Source organism: Rhinatrema bivittatum, chromosome 6, assembly GCF_901001135.1.
Source record: "Rhinatrema bivittatum chromosome 6, aRhiBiv1.1, whole genome shotgun sequence".
In the NCBI taxonomy this organism is placed as follows: domain Eukaryota; kingdom Metazoa; phylum Chordata; class Amphibia; order Gymnophiona; family Rhinatrematidae; genus Rhinatrema; species Rhinatrema bivittatum.
Genome location: NC_042620.1, coordinates 180,585,289 through 180,596,800, shown reverse-complemented (window position 1 = coordinate 180,596,800; position 11,512 = coordinate 180,585,289). Strand labels below are relative to the sequence as shown.

At 42.6% G+C, this 11,512-nt stretch overlaps 1 protein-coding gene across 1 annotated transcript in view; it reads right to left on the bottom strand.

Annotated features, from left to right (window-relative positions):
• Window positions 1-283: 283 nt before the first annotated feature.
• Window positions 284-11,512, bottom strand: part of LOC115093865 (aldehyde oxidase-like) — a gene marked incomplete at its 5' end in the record, with an annotated part of 162,084 nt that continues 150,855 nt past the window's right edge. The window contains 2 exon segments of the mRNA XM_029606217.1: window positions 284-1,198; window positions 7,379-7,546. Of these exon segments, the coding sequence (XP_029462077.1) occupies window positions 1,148-1,198; window positions 7,379-7,546 (219 nt within the window).

Sequence of the window (11,512 nt, the reverse complement as noted above, 5' to 3'; positions counted from 1 at the left end):
AGGAAATGCATATTTGATAGCAAAAACACTTTTCCTTTGCTGGGAGTTCACCTCCCATTTTACCTATTGGCTACTATTATTCAGCATACTTTGAACCAGAAAAAGCACAGCTGACAGCTATTTTTTTCAGTAACTAAAGAGCATTACTTTCCTTTGCAGCTATATGTGCAACTGAACTACTTTTTATCATAAAAATGTAACTTTTTTATGCAAGTACACAGAATTTCCCATGATCCATTCTTTCAACGACGTGCACACAGAAAGACAAGTGTATTTTTTTTATTAAAACTGAAAGCAGACTGCGAATGAAATAAATTTATTAATTTCTAGTTATTTTTCATATGCAATGAGTGTTTATTGTTATTTGTAGGCAGGATAATATTTCTCAGTTTTAGGTGGGTTCAAAGTAAAGCAGCTACAAGCAACTGCAATCAAAATTATTTGCATTTTCGATTGACTGAAACTAGTTACAATAGTCTAACAATGACTAGTAACCAATTGTATTAGTATGATAGTAACCAGTAATTCAAACAGTTAATATTAAAAACTAATTTTTGCCTCACTAGAAAAATCTAGCTGCAATCCCCCAACTCTGAAACACCTCTGAATGCCTCCCTTCTATAAGGTCCAAAATATGCATGTACTGTCAGGTGGCTAAAAATCTACTTACCCAGATGTAGCAGCCCAAAGTGTGTCAATTCTATTTTTACTCTCGTAAAGGGTGCTTTTGCCTTTGACAACTTACCCCAAAGCGTCAAGCATAAAATAAACTAATACACTGTATAGCCTATGCAGTGCTAGTTTGTTTTCTCTTTCATGCCCATGTGCACAGTATCTAAGTATCATCCTGTTTCCAGTGATACAGTCCTACAACCAAAGCTTTGTATATCTTGTTTTGCTAATAGGAGGGGCCATACTAACATTATTAAATAAACACTATACCATATAGTAGAAAGCATTAGATATGGAGGTTTTTATAGGCTATGTAAGCAAAAGCTCCTATCCTGCTGTTTTAAACTTGGGAATGCATATTGGGGTATTAAAGCATGTTTATTTGTGCCACTTGAGATGCTCATGAAGTCTGTAGAGCAAGTGACTTCATCTCACAAGGTTGTCTTCTGATCCTGTGTGCAGTGTATATATTTGTTCACACATCGATAGCCCAAGGAACATAGGATCCAGGTTTATCTCTTGGAATCTAAAAAAAAGAAAAAAAAAAGTAACTCTCAATCTGAATAAGTGTTTTCATTATCCATCCTTCTGGGATCCTGGGAGAATCTATATACACACAGAACATAGGGGGTTATTTTTTCAAAAGTAACAAAAATAAGAAATTCATGAATGTTGGAAAATAATAGCAAACTGGGAAGTAAATATAGCCCTTTCAAAGATAAATGAAAAAATAATATATATTTTGTCCTACAAATTAATTTAAATGTTAATGTGCAATTGAAGAATTTAGCATTTTGTAATACCTTTTATTTAAGATTATGGGTTGGCAAGAATTTTTTTTAACCCTATACTATAGCCTTCATGGCTGTTAAGTTTTAGATTGTTGTGTACATCAGGGCAAGTGCAGATAGCCCTGATAGCAAGTACAGTATAACAGTAATGAATTTGATTGATGAAGTCAGCCAATTTCTTGTATGATTTGTGATGCATTTTTCATGGTTTATTATTTTTTTGAAAAGGGAAAACAAAATGCAACTCTGTTTTCTTAAATGGAGCCAAATCTGTTTACTCAGACATCAGATTATATTGAGGTACAGCACAGTAGACACCTGTGAAGACTGGGTGTCATTCGGAGCACTGAGAGTTGAAAGAAAAGTGGATTTGTACACTGTACTCTCTCTATCTAGCCTGAATGAAGTTAAGTAGAGTGTCAGTCAGGCTAGGCAGAGAGTACAGTGCACAAATCTGCTTTTCTTTCAACTCTCAGTGCTCCGAATGACACCCAATCTTCACAGGTGTCTACTGTACTATATGTACCTGTGATGCTGTATCTTAAACTGCCTCCAAGCCTTCCCCACCCCCGACCCCTCACCCCAAGTTTTAAGTCCTCCCGATTATAGTCCTGTAAATAGCAAAGTGGGTTACTTTAGTACATGTCACTGCTCTCTTTTGCTGGCAGAGAATGGGAACCCCAGCAGCACTCTGTGTTTTCCTATTGGTGCTGATGTTGGCCTGATTGCAGGGTGAGGCGGCTATGGCAGGAAGGTTTCAGAGGGGCAATTTTGCTGCCTCAAATCCTTGTCTCCTCACCCTGCCTCATTATAGAACTGCCCCTGATGAGATGACTTGAAGTCATAGATGAAAGCATTGCCTGGCAATTTTATAATTCTTCAATCCTAGCAGGATTGTGGGCTATAGTGCTATATCTGCTAAGGCTCAGATGTACTAAACAGTTTTTCACATTTTGCCTCTACTTAGTATACCTGGCCCATAAACTGGTAGAAATCTATGCAGATCCACAAACTGGCTACAGCTAGCAAAGGATTTTTACAGGTGCTCCACTGATTTTCAATAGAGCTGCTGCCAACAGATGGTCCAAAGCTGTCAAGTTGCAGCCAGTTATAGCAAGTGACATGGTAACTTACTTTCAGAGTGGCCTTATATTGTGCTGGGAGCATCCATTTTATCCTGCAGCAGCAGAGCAGTTTTCTCATCATGTCCTGCTCCATTGTGAAAAATGGAAGACATACTGACATCAGTAAACTGCTATACTGCTAGTGTCACAAAATGGATGTTTGCAGCTGCAACAGAGATCAAGATCAACTAGCACAGAGGTCTACTGACAATTAAAACTTATTGTCCAGCAAGATAGGCTCTTTTACCTCACTGGACATTAAGCTGACTTGAATTTTGATCACATGGGGGTAGATACTGAAAGATATCCAGCTAAGTAACCCCCTCATTTATCAAAATGCGCTAAGGAGTTTTCGCATGTGATAGCACCATATCATATGGTGCGATGCAAATCTGAAAAAGAGGAGGAGTTGGCTTACCGTTTTGCGAAGCCTTATCACATGGCTTTAACTACAACTTTTTCAGGAGCATTAAGCCGTTCAACGGTAGTTTGAAGCTCCCACCTGGGGGGGGGGGGGGAGAGAGAGAGAAAGAACCTAGCCATAATGGCATCACCCTAGATAGGTATTTATATCGCTATGGGAGGCCCACCTAGTAACTCGAAGTGACGGTTAGGTATTAGTGTAGGGGATTAGGGGCCACTTTGACATTTAATGTGAGACGAATGAACAGAACAGTGCTCTCTTGTGAACATTTGATAACCTTCGGAGTGAGAAAACTCACCCAAAGATGAGATTTGTGCAATGTTTTCTCAATGTAGCTTGATGTTACCCAGGTAGAGAGTCCATCAAGCTAGGTTGAGAGAACATTGCACAAATCTCATCTTTGTAGGTTGAGAGAACATTGCACAAATCTCATCTTTGGGTGAGTTTCCTCACTCTGAGGGTCATCAAATGTTTACAAGAGAGCACTTTTCTGTTTATACGTCTCACATTGAATGTCAAAGTGGCCCCTAACTCCTACCTAAACCTCACCTCAAGTTGCTACGTGGGCCTCCCATAGGGATCTCACTACCTAATTGGGTCAGGGCATTATGGCTAGTCTCTCTCTCTCTCTCTCTCTGTGAAAAAGTGATCGCAATTTGCAGTAACTTAGCCTTTTGCATAGGTATTAGTGCAAATTGCGATAAACTCCATAAAACATGCCCCGGCTCTAGGGGCGATCCGGGAAACTACAGATCGGTTAGCCTGACTTCAGTCCCAGGAAAAATATTGGAAAGTGTTCTAAACATCAAAATCACAGAACATATAGAAAGACATGGTTTAATGGAACAAAGTCAGCATGGCTTTACCCAGGGCAAGTCTTGCCTCACAAATCTGCTTCACTTTTTTGAAGGAGTTAATAAACATGTGGATAAAGGTGAACCGGTAGATGTAGTATACTTGAATTTTCAGAAGGCGTTTGACAAAGTTCCTCATGAGAGGCTTCTAGGAAAAGTAAAAAGTTATGGGATAGGTGGCGATGAACTTTGTGGATTGCAAACCTGCTAAAAGACAGGAAACAGAGAGTAGGATTAAATGGACAATTTTCTCAGTGGAAGGGAGTGGACAGTGGAGTGCCTCAGGGATCTGTATTGGGACCCTTACTTTTCAATATATTTATAAATGATCTGGAAAGAAATACAACGAATGAGATAATCAAATTTGCAGATGACACAAAATTGTTCAGAGTAGTTAAATCACAAGCAGATTGTGATAAATTGCAGGAAGACCTTGTGAGACTGGAAAATTGGGCATCCAAATGTCAGATGAAATTTAATGTGGATAAGTGCAAGGTGATGCATATAGGGAAAAATAACCCATGCTATAATTACACAAAGTTGGGTTCCATACTAGGTGCTCCAACCCAAGAAAGAGATCTAGGTGTCATAGTGGATAACACATTGAAATTGTCGGTTCAGTGTGCTACGGCAGTCAAAAAAGCAAACAGAATGTTGGGAATTATTAGAAAGGGAATGGTGAATAAAACGGAAAATGTCATAATGCCTCTGTGTTGCTCCATGGTGAGACCGCATCTTGAATACTGTGTACAATTCTGGTCGCCGCATCTCAAAAAAGATATAATTGAGATAGAGAAGGTACAGAGAAGGGCTACCAAAATGATAAGGGGAATGGAACAGCTCCCCTATGAGGAAAGACTAAAGAGGTTAGAACATTTCAGCTTGGAGAAGAGACGGCTGAGGGGGGATATGATAGAGATGTTTAAAATCATGAGAGGTCTAGAACGGGTAGATGTGAATCGGTTATTTACTCTTTCAGATAGTAGAAAGACTAGGTGGCACTCCATGAAATTAGCATGGGGCACATTTAAAACTAATCGGAGAAAGTTCTTTTTTACTCAACGCACAATTAAACTCTGGAATTTGTTGCCAGAGGATGTGGTTAGTGCAGTTAGTATAGCTGTATTTAAAAAAGGATTGGATAAGTTCTTGGAGGAGAAGTCCATTACCTGCTATTAAGTTCACTTAGAGAATAGCCACTGCCATTAGCAATGGTAACATGGAATAGACTTAGTTTTTGGGTACTTGCCAGGTTCTTATGGCCTGGATTGGCCACTGTTGGAAACAGGATGCTGGGCTTGATGGACCCTTGGTCTGACCCAGTATGGCATTTTCTTATGTTCTTATGTACTGCATTTTGATAAATCCAGGCCTAAGTTAGCTGGTTAAGACTTATCTGGCTAACTCACACGGGATATTCAACAGCACAGTCATTCTGCTGAATATACTTGGATAAGTTTAAAATTAGCTGGATGTCTTATCTGGCTAACTTTAGACCTGCTATTGAGCAGGTCTATCTTATCTGTCTATCATAGCCAGATAAGTTCGAATATTGCTACTGATCTTCCTAAGTTACATGGATAAGTGGCTCTTCCCTGATCCGCCCTCATTCCACACATCACTTTATCTGGCTAACCGCTTAGCTGGATAAATGGTTATCTGCCTAAGTGGTGGCCACTAAACCAGAGGGGATATTCAGCCAATGCCACTTAGCCGGAGAAGAAGTCGCTACTTATCTGGCTAATTAGTGCTGAATATCAGCTTCAAATACTTTTTAAATTGATAAACATATTCTTATTAGTTTGAGGAACATGAATTTCCACACATTTTTACATTGCTAAGGAGAGCCCTAGTGTGTCGGCCTGCTGCCGGTTAGGAAAAACTTCGCCAAGTTTATCGGCGTCGGTTTCCCTAAATACCGCACAGCCAGGGGGTTCAGGAAATGGATGCATTTCAATTGAGTGCCTGTTTCCTGCACCCGACTGCTGGCGTTTTTTAACTTTTTTATTTTTGTTTAAGATTTGTTTACTTTTTCCTCCTACTTAATATCGCAACGATATTAAGTAGGAGACAGTATAGAAAAACAGTTTTTTCTGCTTTTCTGTACTGGTTTAAGGAGTGCTCAGCAATTAACGCCTGCTCCAGTCGTAAATTTCTGATCGCTAAATGGGGCAGATTTTCAGAGCCCTGCTCGCCTAAATCCGCCCAAAACCGGGCGGATTTAGGCGAGTAGGGCCCTGCGTGCCGGTGAGCCTATTTTACATAGGCCTACCGGCGCGCGCAGGGCCCCGGGACTCGCGTAAGTCCCGGGGTTCTCCGAGGGGGGCGTGTCGGGGGCGGGCCCGGTCGTCGCGGCGTTTAGGGGGCGTGTCGGCAGCATTTTGGGGGCGGGTACGGGGGCGTGGCTACGGCCCGGGGCGGTCCGGGGGCGTGGCCGCGCCCTCCATACCCGCCCCCAGGTCGCGTCCCGGCGCGCAACAGGCCCGCTGGCGCGCGGGGATTTACTTCTCCCTCCGGGAGGCGTAAATCCCCGGAGAAAGGTAAGGGGGGGTGTAGACAGGGCCGGGCGGGTGGGTTAGGTAGAGGAAGGGAGGGGAAGGTGAGGGGAGGGCGTTAGAGGATTCCCTCCAAGGCTGCTCCGATTTCGGAGCGGCCTTGGAGGGAACGGGGGTAGGCTGCGCGGCTCGGCGCGCGCCGGCTATACAGAATTCATAGCCTTGCGCACGCCGATCCTGGATTTTAGTGGATACGCGCGGCTCCGCGCGTATCTACTAAAATCCAGCGTACTTTTGCTTGCGCCTGATGCGCCAGCAAAAGTACGCCTATTCACGTTTTTTGAAAATCTACCCCAATGTGCGCACATATTTTTTTTTTTTTTGCATCGGGATGCCTCAATCATATGCATTTGGATGTGATTGCATAAGGGAATTAATTAGCACCTATACAACCCGCGTCCAACTGCGGGTTATACAGTACGCTCGGCTGAGCGCACTGTATTGCATCGGCTCCTTAGTGCCAGATTCAGGGCCCATGATTGCAGGGTTCTAGAAGGAGCTCTCATGCATGGCTCTGGCCCAGGACCATCACTGCAATGACCAGACTAGGTATGTTGGGGGTGAGAAGGATATAAAATAGGGGGAAAATCCCCAGGTAATTGCAAATGAAAGCTTATGGTGCCAAATTTCACCTTGGTTTAATTTTTGCTGGAAATAGAAAGGAGCAGGAGGAATTGGCCAAGTAAAATTAAAAAAAAAGAGATGGACAAGTTATATATCAGAAGTGCCTTCCAAAAGAGTTCCTGCCCTTGCCTCATAAATTATCAATAAATTTGAGCATCAGTACCAGTTGTAACAAGAACAATTATTACAGAAGAAAGAAAATAGGAACATAAATGGCTTATGCGCCATGTTAAATATATTATTTTTTAATCTGAAATGGAAAAAGATGTTGAAGATGAAGAAAACCTGCAAAAGGAATGGGAGATGGTTTCAAACCTTTATCCCCAAAACCTACCATGCCAGTAAAGTGATCTCCACAAGCCATTCGAATCCGTTCAGGAGTCAGCGGGCTGTTCACCGTGAATTCCCCTGATAGTGCCCTTTCCTTCCGTGCGGCAGTCACTGCATCCTTTATAGCAAAATACATAGAGCAACCTAGGAACAGAGTTGGCTCACCAATACCCTATTAAAAATAAAAAAAAATGTTTTTAATTACAAACCCACTAGCTGAGGAGTTTCTGTTCTTTACTAGGAAAGTTCTACTGTACAATAAAATTCATTGGTTAAAAAGAATTAAGGGTTGAAGGGATGGGAGGAATAAGTCATGATGCAAACAGCAAGATGTACTAGACACAGAAAGTAAAACCCTGAGTCTGTCTGTGAAAAGGACTTAATGCACCAGTCCTTTGCTATATTCCTCCACCTTTAAAAATAGAAAAGTAGTATGGTATATTTCAATTCAGAAATGACAAAGAATTAACAAAAACTCTACACAATCACAGGATTAAATAAGTGAGAGATGTTGAATAATATCCAAATAAACTATATACCCTTCACACATCACATTAGAAAGGATTCCTATTCATGATGTTGACCTTTCAGATGTTGTTAACGTAATGCACCTCCATCTGCCTCAAACATAATAATGTTCTTAGGTCAAACACTTGTTTATAATATAGATAATGAAACATCTCATTTTGCAATCTATCCAAGTTTGACAATCATACATGTCTTAAAACTTGCTCAACACTGTCCATTATTAGAATGCCAACAATGCCCAATATGGGTCCATGTTTTGATCTTAACATTCTTCCTCAGGGAACTTGGTCAACTGGATATATCCTGAAAATAAGTGTTAGGAAGCACTAGGAGAGTAATTCCACTTTCCAGGGGATTGTGTGTTCTTGGACCACGGCTCGACCCCAGAGGAACTCAGAAGAAGTGCCGAGGCAGGCAAGGCATGCCCGAGCATGGGCTGGACAGGAGCAAGGCTGGACTTAAGACAATGATGGGATTCAGAGCAGGAACAAAGCTGGGCTCGGCCTCCACTGGACCTGCATGCACCGATGCAATCCAGCAACACAATGCTGATCTCGAGATTGGTCCTCCAACTACTCAACAGCCCTTTCAGACCCGCCGCTTGGGAACGACAAATGCGTGAGGCCAGTCGGAGGCTGAGGATAGGAACATGAAGACTCAGACGAAGACGTGGATACTTGGACGAAGACTCAGGCAAGGACACTTCGACGAAGACTCAGGCAAGGACACTTGGATGCACAGACGAAGAGTCAGGAGAGAGGTACTGAAGACGAAAAGTCAGGAGTGAGGTACTGAAGATGAGGAGTCAGGATCGAAGAGCTGGGTTGAGACTGATGCAGTGCACCCTACACAGCCCACCCGCGGGGCTGGTCGTGGACCACGCTGGATGCGGGGCAGACTCTAGATGAGATAGTGGAGCGAGTGAGAGAAACATGTCCCAGCAACTGTAGAGGCCTGCACCGGGGTGCGCGCTACACAGCCGCTTGTAGCTGGTCGCGGACCACGCTGGGGTGGCACAGGTTCATGCAGAGACTAAAACATGGACGGAGCACACGCAAGGGACTCCATAGACCAGGAACAAGGCTTCAGGTGGAAGTCTCCTGGAGGCTTGCGCTGTGGCTGTGAGGAAGGCCTTGTCCACGAGGTGCCCTACTCAGCCCACCCGTGGGGCTAGTCACGGACCAAGACATGGCATGCCAGGAAAGGTGGCAATGAGGAACCAGGGAGTCAGGACATCAGGAATGGAGAACAGACATCTGGACTGGATCACGGACTTCAGGAACATGGACATCTGGTCTGGATCACAAACTTCAGGAACATGGACATCAGGAACGGAGAATGGACATCTGGACTGGATCATGGACATCAGGAACAGAAGACGGACATCTGGACTGGATCACGGACATCAGGACAAGACATGGAGCTCCAACGAGGAACAAGAAACATAGGACCTTGAAGAAGTGATGGAACAGCGAAGACTCCTGGAGCAAAGAACAGGAACATCCAGGAGCATCTAACTCCTTGCGAAGACAAAGCAGGACTGACACAGGGTCCCTTTTATAGGGCTGAAGCAAGGCAGGGCGATGACATCACTGATGAGGGCCACGGGACCTTTTCTCGCCACTGGCCCTTTAAATGATGAGCAGGGGCATGCCTCCGCGCCTAAGGAAGGCAGGAGAGAAGCAGGTCCGTCGGTGGTGGCGTCTCAGCCACCTGGAGGACCCAGGAGAGGAGTGGCATTGGCAGCGGCAGCCCTGTCGTGAAGAAGGAACAAGGCAGGCTGCAGAAATGGCAGGCACTGGCAGGGGCGGCACTCCGGTGCCATTCAAAAGTTTCATAGAAACTTTTAAAGAAGTTTTTCCGTACATAGGGCTCCATTACCGATGTCACCCATATGTGAGGACTACATCCTGCTGTCCTGGGATAACACCTATTACAAGGTAAGCAATTTTGCTTTTTCCTGACATTGTCAGCTGCCATACATCCAGGGATGAACCCAGCCTAACCTGGCAGGAATAACAGTCATTGCTAAACCATGTAAAGACCCAACTCAACTCAATGTGGCTCATATAGGCCCATTTCACTCCTTAATATTGATTTAAAACCATTAGCTAAGATACAGTAATATAATTCTGGTCGCCGCATCTCAAAAAAGATATAATTGCGATGGAGAAGGTACAGAGAAGGGCTACCAAAATGATAAGGGGAATGGAACAGCTCCCCTATGAGGAAAGACTAAAGAGGTTAGGACTTTTCAGCTTGGAGAAGAGACGGCTGAGGGGGGAATATGATAGAGGTGTTTAAAATCATGAGAGGTCTAGAACGGGTAGATGTGAATCGGTTTTTTACTCTTTCGGATAACAGAAAGACTAGGGGGCACTCCATGAAGTTAGCATATGGCTCATTTAAAACTAATCGGAGAAAGTTGTTTTTCACTCAACGCACAATTAAACTCTGGAATTTGTTGCCAGAAGATGTGGTTAGTGCAGTTAGTATAGCTGTGTTTAAAAAAGGATTGGATAAGTTCTTAGAGGAGAAGTCCATTACCTGCTATTAATTAAGTTGACTTAGATAATAGCCACTGCTATTACTAGCAACGGTAACATGGAATAGACTTAGTGTTTGGGTACTTGCCAGGTTCTTATGGCCTAGATTTGTTTGCGCCGGGTTGCGCAAACAAATCTACGCCCGCACATAACTTTAAAAATTTACCCCTAGGAGTATTAGAAGCTTCTCACATATAAATATATAAATTTAAAATTAGAAAAGTAAAAGCAAGTGTTTCTTTTGTCAATTAGATGGAATTTCTATACTAGATCACAGCACACAGATGTCTTGACGTAGTGTACTTGAATTTATAAGTAATATTTTTCTGCACATTTATTAGGAACTCACGAGAATAAAGGATTATTATGTTAGCTAGTTACATGCTAATTGTAAATTGTTAAAAGTATACAGCAGAAAAAGGCATATATACCGTACGTTCAAGATATTTGGGGCTGCTGCTGTCCTATTCTGATCACAGCACGCCCTAGGCTTTGGCAAAGAATTTTAACTCTTGGTAAGCATTACTTTGTCATTATTGTTGTTATCAACCGACCTTATCTGATTAATTTGATTTAAACAGACTTATCTGAACTTTTCTGAATTGATGTGACCTAATTAATTAAATTTATTAATTGAATTTAATTGTATATTTTTCTTATGTAAAATAAAAATATATTCTTCTTTAGAGAATATGTCTGACTGAGTGATTCTGATTTCATAATAATTAACTGAGCTCAATAAATGCATTAACTCTTAGGAGCTCTAATGTGTTAACTTATGTGACATGATGTTTCTAAACCAGGAGAGTAACTTTTAATGGGTAATCCATTAATGATGATTCTCCCCTTAGAAATATCTATTGGAACAAGGACCTAGACACTTCCAATACTTTCTCAAACTGATCCCAGAATGTCCTAAAATGGTTGGGCTAAATACTGTTCAAGCATCTGATCTAGACGTTCCAGGTGGGAGGGACTGAGGGAATGGATGGCTTTTTCTAAAGTGTGTTCTATTCAGGGACATGACATCTGGTAGCCAGACCATGGGATCTGCTCCACTAGCA